At 36.9% G+C, this 19,217-nt stretch overlaps 1 protein-coding gene across 4 annotated transcripts in view; it reads right to left on the bottom strand.

Moving 5' to 3' along the window:
- Positions 1 to 3,958: 3,958 nt before the first annotated feature.
- Positions 3,959 to 19,217, bottom strand: part of LOC108109343 — a 29,375-nt gene continuing 14,116 nt past the window's right edge. For all 4 annotated transcript variants that reach the window (XM_041819148.1, XM_041819146.1, XM_041819149.1 and 1 more), the window contains 2 exons: positions 6,022 to 6,079; positions 3,959 to 5,848 (listed from right to left, as the gene is read on the bottom strand). In XM_041819148.1, the coding sequence (XP_041675082.1) occupies positions 5,703 to 5,848; positions 6,022 to 6,079 (204 nt within the window). In that variant the 3' untranslated portion in view covers positions 3,959 to 5,702. The remainder of the gene's footprint in view (positions 5,849 to 6,021; positions 6,080 to 19,217) is intronic.

The following is a 19,217-nucleotide window of genomic DNA, read 5'->3' as shown; positions in this document are numbered from 1 at the left end:
AACTCACTAAGGTTTGACAGGCACTTATAAGGCAGTCTAAAAGTATGCAACAATATATTGCAAATGTAGAAATATTCCACTTATTAGTTCCTACAGATAGCGTTATATTTCCTTTCGTTTTCTCTCTATTATCTCTGTCTCTGTTCATACGACTATATTCATCATTTACCTTTGACCTTTACCTCGAATAATGTTCGTTTACTTGAACAGGCAAACAAATATTTCTAGGAATGAAAATGTAATGAGTTAATTACCTTACAGATCTTCAGCCTTTTTCCCTGAATTACAGAATGATGAAGCCCTGAAGTGCCAACTCTTCAACGAAAAACACATACATGTGTGTTTCCCAGCACCGAGAGTTGGCCAGTATTTGATTAATTAACAGTTTCCTAGACGCCTCGGCTTGTTGGGGCATTAATGGGTCTTGTCTAATTGATTTCATCCACACTGACAACGACTCCCTCACTTGCGGCCTGTGAATGCGGACAAATGTTGGTCTGCGGGCACTCAGTGCGTATACGTAACGCGTGTTTGAATAATTAAATGGCTGGCAAACAGAAAAGGTCAGAGGTCTTGGCCTTCACTTGACCACTGTAAATGATACTTTAAAGGATGTCCGAGCATTTATTAAGGCGTCAACTGGTCATGAGATTAATGATGCTGCACGATTTTCAATTAAGAAAAGCCGACGCATGAAACTCCATGGAATTTCCACAAAGAAGTCAAGAAACCGAGCAGAAAGCGGAAAATGCAAATGAATTAAATTAAAATATGAATTGCACAACGAGTATGAAGGCAGATCGAGCGATTAAACACGCGAAGTGTACGTAATTCCGGGTGGACGTCGTTGTCCTTCCGCTGTTAATGACATGAATAAGGATAAAGCCATCTGCCGTCGACTTTTGCTCTGTGTCTTGCAACGTCTGCAACTGAAATTGATAGGGCCCAGTGGAAAGCCAACAAGCAATTAAGCAGGCAACTGCTTAAAGGCCATCTCTCATCTACCATCTCTCATTTCCCATTTCCCATCTCCCAGCTTGTAGGTGAGAATTGGCAGCTGTTTCATCCATTCCAGCTGCATCGTCTGGGTTTTCCAGGCTTCGGGCTCTCGCTCTCTCTCATGCCTCGTCTTGCGGCGCACAAAAGAAACTTAATTGTTTTTCCTTTCAAGCTTCGAGTGCTTGAATTAAGAGCTGTTAATTGCTTAATGGTCGGCTAACTATGGTAATGGCATTTGCTCAAATGTGCCCAACTAATCAATAATTTATCAATTTAAATGAGCTGCTAGATTAAAACAGTGGAATGAATTAAAAGCCATCTATGGAATTGATTGTTACAGTGTTGGGAAGATTTTGTATACTATCAGTATAGAAACTCAAAAACCTTTCATAGAAATGATAAAAATTATAAATAAAAATGAAAAGCTAAGCCTAAACTTGATGTCTTCTAAAAAGAAATAGAAAAAACGATTAAGACGTTACTATTTGTGATAAAATATTTGTTCCATTCCGCCATCTCTGTTTTAACATTGGCTTTAACCTGACCCCCTGACCAGCTCGATCGTCGTTGCATTCAGTTTCCCCTTGGTCAGGAAGTGGAATTGCAAATTGCCTTCGGGTTTTCACGTTATTCACGATATTCCCGGTGTGACGTTCATTAATTAGAAGTTATGCAGTGGTCAGATGCTCGCAGTTTCCCCTTTTTGGCTTGGTTCTCATACTTGCTGACAGTTGGCCTCTTCAATTGTTGCCCCAAATCCAGTATAAAGTCCAAAACCAAATTCAAAGCGAATGTGGCTAACTGACATGGCATTGTTGCATCGTTGTTGGTCAACAACAAGCTCTTGGCAGCAGAAGCATTCATTATGGTTTTGTTTTCTTTGGCAGCAGCAGAGCCAAACTCACCGACTTGCCTCAGATTGGTATAATTCGGTTTCGGCTTGACTGGATCTAAGAGCCGGAGAAGCCTGGCATTTATTATGTTGCCCTCAAGGACACACCGAAAACAGGCAAAGTCTGCAGGCAACACGCCCACAAAAATGCTCTTCTTGTGCTTGTGTTTGTTTGCCCGGCACACACAAAGTGTCATAAATTAATGCTCTATATGTGGATGGGTGGGTGTGTGTGTGTGTGCTTGCTGCCTTTTGTTCTTTCTGCTGATTGTGTTTGCAAAAATTGTCAACATTATTTCATTCTCAGCTGCGTTGAAGTATAAAATGAATTACCAAATATTTACAGCAGCATATTGCTAGCTAAATTTTTAGTTTTTCCTAAAGCTTTTCTTTTAGTTTTCATTTGTGGTAAAACTTTGGTCAAGTAATTTGGGTTTTAAATGTGTGCAAATGGGCTAAAATCAATCTCAGCTGCTAAGGAGAGGAAAATGCAGGAGGAAATGTTTGGTAATTGAGGTTCTAGTTTAGAATTTTACATAAGAATAACAGAGAAATGGCAAGTTTTGTTAGTTTTCATTTTATTTATGAAAGGTTTTAAGGTTTTATCTTTAACACAGAACTTTTTAGGTGCTTCTTATAATGAACAGAAAATAGAAAGTAAAATTTCTAAAATAAATCACTGAACTTTCCTGAAAACTCTCTTTAGGCACCTTTAGAAAATCCATGAAATTCGATATACAGGAAAACGACTTGAGTAGTTATCGAGGAAGCGTATGATGCTCCAATGGACTCTAATGTCGCTGAGAGCGGATCTTATATCCTGACAGCCCGCTGAACCATGGCCAAATGCTTCAGACGGCGGCCAGAAATCCTTGAAATGGTTTTCATTCCTTTGACTTTGGCCCAGCGGAATACCTCAGGGTATACTTGAATAGTCAGTCAGCCAGTGAAATAGTCTTTTAGCCGCGATAAAGGAAATCAACCGCATTGCAATTTGGGTTTCCTTTCACTTTTTTTTTTGGGTGGGGCCGAAGCAGACTGAAGCTCGCAAATTAATCCGTTTGACAGGACCAAGGCTGCATTTATTTTGATATTTATGGCTGGCTCTTTTTTCACTCACTGTGCCGCGTAATTGCGGCAAATCCTTTGCTGACATACAGACACAGTCACACACACACACGAACTGTGTTTTCAATTGTTACATCACGAATTTGTTTGTTAAGCCATGCCCTAAACCCAGCCCCTTGGATGGGCTGGCAAACAAAACGAAAAAAAGAAAAAAAAAAAAAAGTTTGTTTGTCACAACGATATGTAAAATGCGTGGCTTATCCGGATTACCGGATGCTGAAGCGCACAAACATTAGCACAACTCTCGCTTTTTATTTATTTTTTTATCCCTTTAGAAGGGCACCTAAAATAGGAGAGTTAAATTTAAATTTGGCAGATTTTTAGAAAGAGATTTGCTAGCAAAATTCTTAGAAAAAACACAGAAAAAGAAAGTTTTAAGAAATTGTAGCTAAACTTAAGAGAAGATCAACAAGAGATGCCTTACTTTAGAATCTGTAAACCTAAAAAAAGTCTACAAAAATCTGATTAAAGTAGATGCTTTGTTAAGACAGAAAACTAATATTATAAAAACTATTTTCTTCCTTTAAATAATAGCATCATTAGACGCATTCACCACCCTTAAAGTTCTAACAACTAATAAATAAAGGCAATAAATAATTTTTCCTTTTTCTTCTAAGTTTTTTTTTTTTTTTTTGGGATATTTGTTAGAAGTTCCAGTTCGCAGCACAGAGAAGCCCTCAATTCAGGCAATAGACTCTACTTGGGAGACAAATATTTATTGCCCTGTTGAACTCTGGAATATTTCTCAGCCAAGGCTTAACTTGGCCATTACTCTTTTTTGCTCCAGTTTGTCAGAGGGCACTTTGCTCTAGTTTACTACCAACTGGCCCCTGAGCAATGGTGCTCATTAATTTCCGTTGTAAAGAGAAAAACGAAATTGGTTTTGTTTTACTTTTTTGCTTGTTTTATTGAAGTTTATTACTAAAAATTGAAATGAAAATTTTTATTGGAAATACATATATACCCATATACATACAATTATTATTAGTGTTGTTGTAATTGCAATTTGAATTTTTGTTGTCGCTGAGAAGAGAATGTGAAATGAAATGATTGCATTAAATGTGGCCAAAAGCAGGCAGATAGCTGGACATTTTAGTTGGCAAAATGTCAAATGAAATTTGAAATTGAGTGGTGGGTGGTTATAGAAATTTAATTAAATGAAAATCCGATTTACTAATTTCATTAAGTGGCGTGAGAAATTTAATGCAAATTATTCAAAATGTGAACTTTAAATACGAGTACACAAGCTGCTTTGGTTTTCGAGGAACTAACATTTAACATTTTGTATATCTTTTTTTTGGTTTTGTTTTTGCTTTTAATATAGTGAAAGCCCTTAGATCTAAAATCTATGTTTTTAGGTATATATATCATATGAATTGTTCATCATATATATATATATGGTTTATAAGTATTAATCGTTGAAAATATTATTATTTGTAAATTAATAAAAATGTAATCGCGTAAGTGCTCTCTATAAGAAAATCGTTAAGAACTTTGTCATGGCTCACTAAAAACTCTCGATAATTCTAATAATAATTCTATTAATTAGTTTGTTTACCTACGTTTATGCCGAATGTTTACTATCTGAGCTAGACTTTGCTACAACTTTGAATATCAATTGATTTTTATATCATTTGCATTGCGTTTTTTAGTTTTTAATATTTAATTTAGAATCTCATGAACAGTGGAGTGAGAACATCTTCTTCGATTTTCGCTTTGTGTTCGCTTCTATTATCATAATTCGTACAATCTTAAGCTTAGTTTTATAATTTTATTTAACAAACATTAGATTTCTTTTGTTTTTCTTTTTTTTTTAACAGAAAAACAACATTTGTTTAGTAGACTGTATTAGCTTAGGAAAGAACATAGAATAGATAGATCGACCACAAATATTACAGCGCCAAAGTGCAAAATCACAGACCCCAAAATAAACTCACCGTGACTTTGACATTTGCGTAATATCTGTATATCTTTTATATAAGCAAATTATAGTTACTATATCCAAGCTTAACTTGCCTTTGTAGGACTCATCGGGTTCCTAAGTACTACTACTTTCGTTTTAATCTTAGGTTTTACTAGACTTATTTATGTTCATGAAATGCGATATTGATTTATTTTTCGTTTAACTTCTCAATATGATTGCGATTTCTTATGTACTTTTGACAGCTGGCATAATCTTAAATTTAGTTATCTTCTTCTTTACTTTAATAATGTTTTTTGCTATTTTTAACACGATTTCTTTTTTTAGTTAGTAATTTGGCATTGCAATTTTTTATTTGTTTTTTTGTGAATATGAATTAGTTAAGCTTTTGGATGTGGCTACATCCTTTCGTTATCATTTTTGCTTGGGAAGACAGTCAGAAATACAAAGCCTCAAAGTATTAACAGCAAACATGTTGGCAAACTATATGTATATATATATATTACTTTCATATATGTATAATCCGAAATAGAAAAAAAAACAGGCTCAGATGGTTAATTTTCGTTATCGCTTCTTAGTTTGATTAGGTCCCGTTCACAGAATTTTGTTTTTTATCTTGAAAAATCTTTTTTTTTTTTGAACATAAAATAAATGCTAACTTTTGAAATTTTATACATTTCTTCTTTCTTGTTGCAAAATTATAAAAAAAAAAATATAGAAAATAAATCAGGCAAAGGAAAGTTGGCTCCTTCGAAGACCCACTTAACGTCGCGTATTCCAAAAATCAACGAAAGTTGGCCAGGCCATTGAGAGTATTGGCAGGGTCAACAGGATGACGGAGTAGGCCAATTGGTTGCCGGAATTACAGCCATCCTCGGTGCAGCAGTACGTTTGTGTCTCCCAAATTTCTAATATTAAACAAATACAAATTATATTGATTTCATAATTAGCTGAGGTCAACTGAATCAATGCAGATGTTAGAAATCAATTTATTTTGTGGTTTCTAACAATCAAATTTCATTTCCTGGCCAATTACATGTGTTCAATTAGCATTTGGTTAATAACTAAACCTCAGGCTTACCTTTCTCCTGGCACTCGGTGGCACAATCGCGTACAGTCGACAGCTCACTAACATATTTCTGAAAGAAAAAAAAATACAAAAAAAAATATAAATAAAATATTACATTTTGTAATTGTGGCATTTCGGATTCATATTCATGACAGCTTAATTAAATATCAACCGAGTCCCCAACTGCCATATGAACAGTCCATATTATGAAAATCTGTTTGGCCAACAGGGCGTATGAATGCCATTAAGTTGAATGTGTGAATGCCTGTTTACAGCCGTTTCCCTACCAATATGAATAAATATAACCTGGCTGATAAGTCGATTATAGTGCATATATTGATGAACATGGTAGAGGAATTTATGTGGATTTTTAAATATTAAATATTTCGTTTTTATTATGTATTTTATAGCTGCCATAGTAGTAGTAATAAATCGGATATGTATTTAATATCAGACAAATTATCTGTTTGAATGTTAAATTCTGTACATTTTATGAAAGTAAAAAAGATTGATAGTTTACGAGGGCAGTCCGATAAGTACTTAGCCTCGCCGGCAGATGGCGTCACTATCGAAAGAGCGCTCGTATAAGCTAGATTTGTGAAAAAATAAGCGAGAATAAGCTATAATTTAAAAAAAATATGCTAAAAAACAAGCTACATGGCACTATCGATAAGAAATATATTCACGATCATATGAAACGCACATAACCATCGGCAAAAAAAGAACAAGCTCCGATATTTTCATGCAAGCAACGCGTTAATGACGTAAATACATTTAAAGCTAGAATATGCTAGATGAATTTTAAAATAAGCTATATTTCAAGCTATAAGCTAGATCGGGAGTTTTCAAGCTTTTCCAGTTCAAAATATGCTAGAACAGCTTATAATAAGCTAAACTGACAACACTGTCATGTAGTACATTCTCGTAGACGGTCGAAATCTACAGGTTTGGCCCCGTGTGACTTATTTTTGTTTCCAAACTTGAAAAAGTCACTCGCTGGTCTATTTTGCAGACTTCGAGAAAACATATTTTTCTGACGGTTTAAAGAAATTGGAGCATTGTTGGGTCAAGTTTATCGAGCTAAAAGGAGATTATATTGAGAAATAAATCGCCACTTTTTCAAAATTTCGTTTTTCTTTTGGAGGCTAAGTACTTATCGGACCACCCTCGTACAAGGCTGAGCTTTGAAGAATTCAACAACATTGTTTATTACTACCTACGCTGGCCATATTGATGCTTACATTTTCTTTAATATTTCCCAAACTTAATAACTTAATGGCTAGACGAATGAAAAATATCCAGCTGTTCTTGTTTTTAAAACATATATAACCATAAGTCAAGTCTGCCCATAAACTTGAAGTAACCACAAACAAAGCCAACGAAGTTTATAGGTATGAAACATAAACATTTTTACGACGTAATTCGGTTCTTTGGCAAAAAGAGGATTAAAAAACAAGTGGAAACCTTTTGTTTTGCTGGCCAAATGTTTGCCATAAAAGTTGGCCAGTTTACTCGATATGAGTGGCCATCACGTTAAGTAGGTCATAAGTAGGTTATCCTAAAAGTGAGTATCGCTGACCCAAGTAGATTTCAATCGGAACCCTTAAATACTCATTCCACTTTTCATGTCCTAGGTAATTCTATGAGAATGTTGTAAGAGAGAATTATTTATTTCACTCACAGACACGATGTGGTGGTCTTTGCGGTCTAAGCCACTTTTGATGCTCTTTTAACGATGGCTTCGTGAGTTCAACAAGGGGACACCATGGCAGGAATAAATAAACATAAAACACATCGTACAACGACTTCGTAATGTACTTGCAGGCCAAGTAACAAGCTGGTTTTTAGCATATACAGAGTATATAGTATACATATGGCTGGCATTAAAGTTTACGACAACATAAGCAGGGGACACTAAACACACACACACACAGACAAAGCAGGGACATAAACTGCTCCCCCTTTAAAACTCTCGAGTAAATTGAAAAATGAGGCGCCCCTAAGTAGGCATCGCAAGTGCTTTGCGGCCCATTAGGCAAATAATAAACATGTTCAATAATTACCCTGGGGTGTGCACACTGTGTGTGTGTGAGTGAGTGTTATACTTTAGCCGCAGTTAACAACAATGCACCTGCCACCTGCACCTACCAACATGCAACCAACATTTCGCCTGAGGATAGGCAATACAAAACACGTGTTCACACCAGGAGGCCACAAGAAAACAGGAAGCAGTTTCTGAAGAAGAAGGAGGCGGGGGGAAGAGCAGCTAGATGCAGCGGAAGGCAGTCAGCCGAGGCAGCTTATGGGGCACTTAAGCCGCTTAATCGATTGAGCCGAGTGGTGGTGGTGGTGATGTGGCAACCGGTACGGGCGATGTGCAACAATCCGAATCCTGAGTCCTGAACCCCGGCTAAGCCATTCCGCAGCACTTAACGACTTTGCGTGCTTATCGCCCGTTCTGTAGCTGCAATAATGCCAGGACATCTGCAGCTGGCACTGCACATTGGCAGGCCATTGTTTATGTAACAGGTCCGGCGATAGTGACCGCTGTAATGGACCCCCCACTGCACTCTGAACTGCACTTTGCCACACGCAGAAAAAAATTGGTTGATTTACAAACACAGAGGCAATCTGAGAGAGCTACTATTAAAGTATCTACCAAAAATCTTTGCTGAGTTTATCTCCCTCTAATTTCTCTCTGTGTACCTGCCTTATTAATATTATCTTATTAAAATGAGACGACACCTAGCATATTATAGCAGTATACATGTCATCTAAACCCGCTCATCCCCCAAAGTTTTCTTTGTCTGTGCATAATTTGTAACGCTTATGGTGCTCCATGGTGAGTAACCCCCACAACCAAGTCCTTTTGGGATTCCAAAAGGGTAAGCTCATTATGTTATGCGTTGCCACAAAATGCGTTGCTGCAAGGGGTCTGTGGGTTGGTAGGGCTGTGGCAGCCTAAGTAATCTGGCTAATATAGATAATGTGAGGATAATCACTGGGGACACAAACATAATGCTGACATAAGATACATCCACTATGCTGAATGCCGCATATAAATGATAAATAAATTATGCAATCATGCTGATGTACCATCGAAATTTCAGCAACAAACTTAATTTCCTATCAGGTTTTCCTTCTGCCGTGAGTCACTCGCAGAGATTTATGCATCTGGCCTAGTTTAAAAATGAATTGCAAAACTATATATATATACAGAAAAAAAGGCGGTTGGGCGTGGCTATGGTCTGTCGAGCACGTCGAGCCAAATGCAGCACGGCATGTTATTTGGTTGTTAGGGCAAAAGTTGGACCAAAGGAAAACACGAAAAACGTTGAGCAGAGCAATAATCTTGAGACAGCCGAGGAAAAGTTCCTCCACATTGCCTCTGTGTGCTGCTTTCACTTAAGCCAGTTATATCATCTCTACAGCTTAGTTGTGATTTGAACAGCCATATAGTAACCTCCCCCTCTACACAACCCAAAAACCAAGTCAACTCAAGCAGACAGCAACTGATGACGACGTTGATGATTTCAATTTTGCATGCGAGTGACAGCAAAATGAAGAAAAAGACCTCTAAAAAAAGTAAAAGACGCAAGTTGCACAAAAAGAGAGAGAGAGATAGAGAAAAGTGGTAATGACAGGAAAGTACTGCCATTGCAAAAAAATGGGGAGAAAAAATGAAAAACTAAATTGAAGTAATAGTTTAAGGAGATGGAATGGGGAAATACCCTTGGAACTTTTTAACTTAGCTTTTTTTTACCTTAATATGAAATAAATATATATCAAACTTTTGCCATATTATCTATATTTATTTCAATATATAATAAAATATGAATAACTATAAGCTTTCAATGTCCTGATAACTTCTGAGCCTTAATTTTCCATGCCCCCTAAAAGAGTGCAAGAAATATTTTCCTTTGAGAGTTTAAGCAAGACAAGTTCTGAGATAGTTCTATAAAGAAATAGTCTTCTTGACCAAAAACACCAATTTTCGTAGAGGTCATAAATGACTCTCCCCTTAAGCTGTAAGCATTCTAGGCAATACCCACTTCAAGGGTATAAAAATGACGATAGACGAAGGAAAACGACCAACAACGTCATGAGTGGCAATGGCAACTTTGAACTGTAAGGAAGTGTAGGTGCGTTATGTTAGTGTTAGTGTCTCTATATACAGACAGGTTGCAGGCATCGTCCTTTAGCCATTTATGAAAATTTCAAGTGTTCGTTGGCAGGGCAAAGGGCAAGATGTGAGGCTCTTAATCTTGAGAGGGAAGACGATGATTTGCCTCAAATCATGTGTGCTCCTTGCATGTGTGTGTATCCTTAATGGCGGATGGTCCTAGGAGCAAGCTTATCCTTATGCATTCACCAGAATGATGCACAATTTTTCACAATTTCATTTGGAATAACTCAATTTGTTGGCTTCTTGGATAAATGACATAATAATGGCAACTCAAGAAATCACTTAATGGGTTTTTAGCTATGTAAATATGCTTTAAGATTTCATCTGCTGCTTCATGCTGATATCCTATTTAATATTTAACTAGTAAGCTCAATATAAATCCTTTCAACATTCCATCATTAAAATCATCAACGATGCTGGTCACGAACTCAATTGCGAAATTCTCTTCAATATTTTTGCGACATTAATTACAGAGACGTGACTTATCAAACGACAAGCGGCGTTCGCTGTGCATTCAAATGGCTCAGTGGAGGATGTGAATTAAAGTTGCTGGGAAACAAATGAATTATTCAAAGAGTCTTAAATTCAATTTCAAAAATTAAATTTTCCCACCAAACAAAAGGCCAAGTGAGAAGTTCAGTCATGTGAGAGCGGCAAAAGAAAACCAATGAGGCGTACACAAAAAAGAAAAGTGATCAGGGAAAAGTGCAATGTGAGACAGTTTTCTTGTTCTTTTGCGAAAGCGAAATCGGAAAATCGTTCCCGGGTGCAACTTTTCGAATCTCATATGCATTTTCCCAAACATTGCCTTCAATTATTAAGGCAAAAAAGACCGTTCCCCAGGTGTGTTGTGACAGGCCCCCCAACCCCAAAAAACTCAAACCCGTTGCTCTCGCTTTCGCTTCAGTTGCCACATTGAATGAGCACGAAAAGTTACTCTACTATATATAGAGTAGAGAAGCCTTGCTGCCTCTGCTCCATTATCAAAATGCAATTTCATCAATGCTGGCTTTGAGACCTCAAAAAATCCGGCCAGCAACAAAAATGTTAAAATGTCTGAAATTTGATTTTCCCTCCTACTCAAAGCTCAGGAACATACTCTGCACATACTTTGGCATGCAGCAGCCAGCAGGGGCTCACTGCGAAAGCCCACGACCCCGATGGCTGCCTCTTTTTCATCCCAAGTCCTATCCCTCTATTCCGTATCCGAAGCCTTCGTCCAATCCCTGCCAGCAGCCAGCAGGATTCACAAAGCGAGCAGCCAGCGCCAAACACTTTTTGGCAGTGCACTTTTGTTGCAAAATGCCATGAGCCATGGCAACACCATCAGCCTGTTTGGGCCAGGAATTTGATATATATATATGTATAGAGAAAACAGGGCTTCATCCTTCAAAAATTTTGAGCTCTCCATTTGCCATATCGTATGTATATATTTTGGGCATATATTTTTGGGCCGCAGGGCGTATGCCGTAATGCAATAAACTGATTCAGCCAAAGTCCAGTCGACATATCACTTTTGCGCTGTGTGTTCTGTTTTAGCCACACAATCAAGGACAAATTGGTTTAAATATGAAACAAGGCCGAAGGCCTCTGCAATTCTAGCCTTAACTTTTAATTAATCACAGATACTTCATACAAGAAAATGCTTTTATCGGGTAATATAAAAACAAAATTCACCAGTAAAGAGGAAATTATATTAGCCAGAGGGTAGAAAGGTCATTAAATGGAAAATATAATATGTTTTCGTATGGTAATTTCACGGCTCTTTACTTTAATTTTGCCTATTTGCAAAAAGTACAAAGCTCATAAAATCAAAAACCTTACTTAAAGTAAATCTGCGATATGCAGGAAATATTTTTATTACCCATGCTTAGTTAACCAATAATATTAAATTGTTTTCTTGCTAGGAGAACAAAGAAAAGAGCAGGGAAAGCTCTTACTTTCCTGGAAAATGAAGCTTATAAACGAATTTTGGTTTGTGCATTTAATGGCAGGGTTTAAGCTTGACATGTTGAAATTATTTGCAGGCAAAAGTTCAAGCGAGTCCATCTAAATGTCACATCAGCTAAGTTTTCCCATTTCAGAAAACTCAATTGGCTGGTCTAGATTGCCCTCATCATTGTCAGGTTCACCTTATGGCCCGGCTAGAGCAGTTGACCCACATCCTGAGACAAAAGGGGCAAATCCTGATGAGTTGGCATAATGGACGTGCCACAAGCATCTGGTCTGGTTGTTTCTTAAGACCTAAGATTAAAAATCTACCCCACCTATGGCAAACATGCAAATGTTTGATTTCGATTGTGGCAAAACGATTTGTGGCAGGCAATAATTTTTGTAGCTTAAAATGGTCAAAAAAAAAACTCTTGCAAATGTTGGCTAATGCAATGGCAAACAGCAAAAGCAGCTACAATTGCATTTAATGTTTTTTGTTTGCCTCAACACATATACGAGTAAACACAATGGTCAAGTTTGGACCGGCATCCGGAAGCCGGATGTATTGTCATTTATTTACAATGGCAAAGCTGCGCCTGTCCAACACACTTATCGTCCGGCCATTATGTCGATGCTTCACAGCATCCAATGTCCAATGTCCACGTGGCAAACAATGGCATCTGCAGCTGCATTTTGCAACTGCAGTGTCCAAATGCTCACACATCTGCTGCAGGAAGCAAATCCTTGTGGATAATCAACTGCACAAGCGATAAAAACTACAAGAAATAGATAGAATTGCCGGCACATTTCCTTTCCTTTCCTTTCATGTTCACACATTCAGCCTTACGTATATCCCTATAAACTTTTATCGATTGAAAAACTCCTTCAACTGTACTCAGTATTTATTACAACACTTGACCAGATGCTTAGGCCTTGACTGGTTGCCATGTAAGTTTCGTATTTACGGAAAATCCTTAACAGTCAAGCCTAACATTACGCAAGACACATGATATTAGCATTCAAATGGAAAGTAATGATTATGTGCAACAAGGCTCGTTCTATTGAATATTTGTAGAGCAATTGAACTTATTGATTTTGTAGAGTTTGAAGGGTGTTTTATGAGGTCTTTTAAGCTTAACTTTAAGAAATTCCTTAAAGGAAATCAAAAATTGTGGAAAATTTCCATGACTGCACTTATTTTATTCTGAAAAACCTTCTTTCCATCAAAAACACAAACTCTTCTCATGAAAACCCCTTCATATCTTACTTAGAAAAATAAGTTTATTGCTTGTCTTCCAAGACACGTTATGAATCGTCAAACATAGTGCAGTGGTCGTGTTCAACCGGGGTCTGACTGTCATCTCCTCGGAATGGTTACATGGAATCCTCTTGTGCATCGGCAGCTGTTGGCATGTCAACATGTAATTGACACCGAAAACGACAGCTCCGGGGTAGCAGGCAATGTCCTCAATGGACTTATGGGTATCGCCTTGTGGATAGAAGCAAGCCATTAGGTCCTTTTGGCTGCTCTATTCTCTGTTCAGTGTCAAACTGTGCAGTTGAGCTCATGAGTCAGGAAACATGATGATGCATGATGCGTTATTGCAGGCGGTTTCTTCTCATGCCAACCTTTGACAACAAAGTAGTTCGGGTTAAAAGCAACGAAAAGAAAAGAAAAACTTAATAAAAAACCAAAAAAATAAAGCTCTTTTACCCTGTAGGAAAACTTTCTTCGAATTCATTAGTGAAATAGTTTTTCTGGTTTCTTATTAAAAGCAATATTAAATATTCATAGATAGCGATGTAAGAATTCAATAAGCACATTTAGCTCCATAAACCTCAAGTCGCCAAGTTTTGCCGACGTGAGCAAAAACGACCAACTTTGCTTGCATTAATTTGCGTTAATTTCGAGAGCCAGGGAAAAGTTGAAACGAATACTCGAAGAGGCAGGGCACGCGACTTAGGACTTGGCCAAAGTCCCAGCCCCGGCACCTACTGTAATTAAATTTGATAAATGACGGCACTCTGACCTCGACCACCACCACCAGCCTCTAACCACCCACTGAATCTGAATCTGATTGAGAATCGCCCACTGGCAGCCAGCCAGCTGGCGTTCTCATTCTTGGAAATTGCTCAAGTGTAAATGATCTGCGATTGGCTTGCATTCGATTCGATTGTGCCAATTTCATCGTCCCGTTGACAATTATGCGTTACCAGTACAGTTTATGAGGCAGACGTGTGTGTGTATTTCCCGGCCTTTAATTTATGGCGACTAATTTATCAGAGAGCAGAGAGAAGAAACCTTTGGCAAATTAATTTGCAACAAAACTTGATTAATGTCGGTATTTATGCGGCATGTTGCTGTATATAGGTAGTATGGTTGCCTTCATTTTTCCACTTGAACTCCGAAAAAGTAGAAAGAATCGGTAATTAATTACACATGGAGCACCGCAAAGTATGCAGTGAAACCGAGAGCAAGCCCATTGCGTATACACCATGTGACCCAGCTTAAAAGGCTTTGCTCTGTACAGCATATTTTACATAACAAACAGATTTATGGGACTTAATGGTCTTTTAATTGTGACATTAAACACAAGAATTTGTAACCTTAGCCAGCCTGGTTAGCAGGTGATTTCGATTAAATAAGTTCAAAGCCAAATTACAAGGCTATAAATAAATACCAAACAAAAAGGTAGAACAAAGAGAAATCTAATTGGAAATTAGCCAGTAAATTCCGAACTGACACAATGCCATAAATCTCATGTATATTCTATATATTTTATCACAGTCAATATTGAATTTCTCTGTGGACATCATAACAAACCAATATTCGTATATTAGACTCTCTCTCTCTCTCTCTATTTATACGCCCGTTTATCTCAATGTTTATTTTCAATAAAATTTTACTGCAAATGCATATGCTATTATTTATGCATTGTTGTTGTTGTTTTTGCCACGAGTTATATAACAATGAGTTTTGTTTATGCTTTCACATCATTTGGCATTCAAAGTGTAGTCAAAAGAATAACATTTACCATCAAATTTGCATAAGCAAAATACAAATATAGACTTTAAATGGGCATTATCACACCCTTGGGCATCTGACACATATCTAGGTAATCAATCAATTAGACTATCAATCACCCAAAAAGGGTCTTAATATGGGACTAAACTATTCGATTCGTCTAAGCTATATATCCCTTGAATTGAGGGACAGACTGATTGATTGTTGCTGTCTCGTATTAAGTGAAATTAAAGTGTTAATTTGGCAATAGAATCGAATGGTTTGGGGGGTCACAGCAGCTGGCTGTGAAAATTACCAAACAATCGACAACTTTTCCTTGGTCATGGCGGTTGCCCTTTTTAACTTTTCAAGTGGAACAAAATGCTGCCATACAAATATAAGAAATACAAAACCCAAAGCTGTGACCCAAAACCCAGAAACTTTCACGACAATTCTGTTTTAAGAAAATCTTCTAATGAAATTTTCGCGGGTCTACTGCAGGAATTTTGTTATTTATAGTTTCTGCTTGCAAGGAAACCTACATTTTTCATTAGAGGTGGAAAACTTTTCAACTGCATCCCACTCAAAAAGGGCTGAAAGTTGCACTTTTCGCAACAATCTTTTGTCGCTAATTAATTTAGTTTGTTTCTCTGTTTTCTCTGTGCCACATATCGGGATGTATATGCAAAAGGGTTTTAGGCAGGTAAGTTGGAAAAAGGAAATACACAAAAAGAAGGTCTTAAGAGTTTATTTTCTAGAATAAAATGTAAGAAGAAAAATGTTACAATAATTATTAAAAAATTAAAGAAGGCATAGTTAACTTTAGTTTTTGATTTAATATAATAAAAGTTAATAATAGATTTATTAAAAATATATATTTATTTGGCACAAAACATAATCAAACTTTTTCAATCATAATCCTTTTAATTTACTTATTAAAAATATTTTTCAAAATATTTTTTCTTCCTGTTTTCACATTTTTTACGCAAAACAAACGCTTTGTTGTGTTCCAACGGATTTTATTGTCATTTTAATTGGTTCAATTAAAAAAGTTTAAATTGTCATAGATTAGGTCGAGAGGAATGTGTAAAGCGAATCGACGTGATAAATGTGTTACAGCGGGTGGAAAGCTCTGGAAAAACGGGGAAAAAACACAAACACAAAGACAAAATGAAAGCAACATTCGAGCGTTAAAATTAACGATTGTCACAATTTACGTGTGTGATTTACGACATAAAATTTTCAACTCCAGCTGGCGACCATTTTGTCCGCAGAGGGAGAGAAAACTCTCTCCCATTTTTCTCCTCTTTTCCAACCTTTTTTACATATATATTTTTTTTTTTGCCCTCCATTAACCAGTCTGGGCACAAGGTCGCTGGGAACATGGAAAACCACTTGGTAATTACTATATACACAAGCATTTGTTCGCCGCATTTTTATTACTTCATATTGTTGCTGTTATTGCCTGTCGTTTGTCAGCCGAAGCGAAAGTCCTTGCCGCCTTGTCGTGGGGCTCGTTAAAATTAATTAACCTTGCATAAATTTTTTCATTAACCAGAAATATGAAATGCCTATAAAGCATAGCCCTGATCATTAATTATATACTTTAAGGCTGTCATTAGGGGTAGATAAGGTAGCTCCCCCCTTGATCATTAACGAAGAGATTTTTCACAATGGTCTTTAACAATGCCTTCTAGATTCAGCATAATTAGCTGGCTTATGTGTCCAAGTCCAGTTCCAGTGGTTTAATGTTAATGTAAGGAAAACCGCAATTGCATGGCAAGTTTGTGGTTTCCACATCATCAGGACATTTAGGATCTTGTCCTGTCAGTGCCATAAAATGGCTACACTTTATGGCCATATTATTCGCCATGTACTTCAAGCACTTGAATATGCCAATTTATTGTAATTCGTCCAATTTACACAGCATAAGCTTTAGGTGGAAGTGCCTGTGACAATGCCATACGTGCAGGATTCTCCTTGAAGAAACTGGGTTACTAAGGGGGTATTCTCACGTATAATATGTATCTGAAAGAACCGCAAGGCATGAAAAGACAAACGATATCATGCTCAAAATACTGCCACACAGTTGACACTTAAGCGATTCCAAATTCCATATGCAGCATGTCTCTGTTACAGTGGCAATTCGTTAAAGTATACCAGGCAAGTGGCAAGACCGCATTGGTATTTGCCTTAATGAGTTACCACTGCACCACAGAAATGCTGTCAATTATTCTGGTTGCAATTTCGCAGAGCAAAGACTAGGCCATGCCAAAGCCATTGTTTGCCGCAACAGCCATTCAAATAATGCACTTCTAAGCGGCTGTGCCTGCGCGTAAATCATTTTCAAATGAAAATTTCCCACAAATACATTAGCCCATATATCAAACAGTGAAACTTGCCTAGTTCATAATTCATAGTTTTGGGAAAACTCCAACTGCAATTTGGTGGCAATTGTTTATTGAATAAATAACAAGGAAAGTTGAGGAAATTAGTTGGGAGGGCAAATTATGTTTTCTGGGTTTTCCTACATGTAGTTTAGGTTTCTTTAAGTTAATTTTTTAAGAGAATTTCTTTACTAAAGAAGTAGACTTTAACTTAACTTCATGTTAAATAAGAAGTTAGACCTATTAATAAGATTAAGACCCTTTTAAATCCTCTTAAAATTATATTTTTTAGATTGTTTTACTAGTAATTTTTTACTTTAAAGAGCTTTTGGGTAAATTTCTGTATAAAATTAGAAAAAAACCTATATGGGTGGCCCATGTAGCTTTTGCTTTTTGAACTATCGATAATTTAGACTGTGACATTTCGATGCCATTGTCAGATATTTAGTAGAAGGTTTGCGGTTTACGAAATGGTTAAGTTTACGCTCGAAGAAAATTGGAAAATATTAATATTCTTAAAGCGATTTTAAAAAGCAAGTCTTCCGTGTATATAATCGTTTTTATTTTCTCATAACTTAATATTCCCACTAAAATTAGTGACTCAATTTAACCTGCTACTAAATAGAGCCCACCCAATGTGTGCATAACTCACATGCACTCACAGCCAAGTTATTTCTGCTATTTTCCTCTATCTGTACGAAATTTAGTTGCTTGGCTTCTTTTTAGCCAGTCAGTTTTCCCCCTACATTTTTCCATGTGTTTTTCCGCTTTCCCTGCTGTTGCTGCTGCTGCTGCTTTCGTCTGCTGTTTTTCTTTTACATTTTTTTCCAGAGCATTGCATTTCTATTATCTGGTGTATTTCTTTTACAACATTTTTTTTTTAACAACGCTCAGCGTTTTGTTCAAATGCAGCCTCAGCCGCTTAACATTTCTTTCTCGCTTTTTTCGTTTTGGCTGAAATCTTTGAAATATTTTAATGTGCTTTGCCAGGGATTTATGAAGAGCCTAGTCCTAGGCTCTGTGGCCCTCTAACTATTTTTTCGCCTTATTCACTTCCACTTAAAATCCTGCATTAGCCATTACCGCCTGCAAATAATGCTCTGTTTTATATGCTTAAATCTCCTGCTCTTCGCTGCGGTTTGACTTTTGAGCCGACAAGGTTTCTGGGGGGGCAGAAACTGTAGAGAGTTACGGGCTGGGGAAAAAAGGGCGTGTCAGCGAGTGCCATTAAGTGGCTTTGGCTTGCAGCTGATAAATGATGCCAGTTGGCCGGGACCATAAACATTTGCGCCTTCTATTTGGCTCAGAAACAATGATATATGATAATCGCCAGTTCGTTTGAGGTCCATAAATCCCAACGCCTGCATAAATACACTCCTTGAAATGGTTAAATTTAGAAGTTAACTCATATAAGGAAAGTAATGAGCTTTATATGAGGCCGTGTTGTATTATAATATTGCCATAAATGCTGGGAAGAAGTTAGCTGTTCTTTAATTTAAATTGGTTTTGTGGCTATTTAAAGATAGAAATTGGTTATATGAAAACTTCAGTGTAATCCAAAAAAAATCTAAATTTATCACTAAAAAGTGGACATGGAGTTAATTTTCCCATTTGAACTACTAATAATTCTCAGTAAAAATAATTTTAAAAAACTTAATTTAACTTATAAAAACCCAACAACAAAGAAAACTGGAAATAT

The sequence above is a fragment of the Drosophila eugracilis genome, unplaced genomic scaffold (genome assembly GCF_018153835.1).
Source record: "Drosophila eugracilis isolate 14026-0451.02 unplaced genomic scaffold, ASM1815383v1 contig_47, whole genome shotgun sequence".
Taxonomy (NCBI): domain Eukaryota; kingdom Metazoa; phylum Arthropoda; class Insecta; order Diptera; family Drosophilidae; genus Drosophila; species Drosophila eugracilis.
The sequence above is the reverse complement of the archived record's forward strand: the minus strand, read 5'-3'. Positions and strand labels throughout refer to the sequence as shown.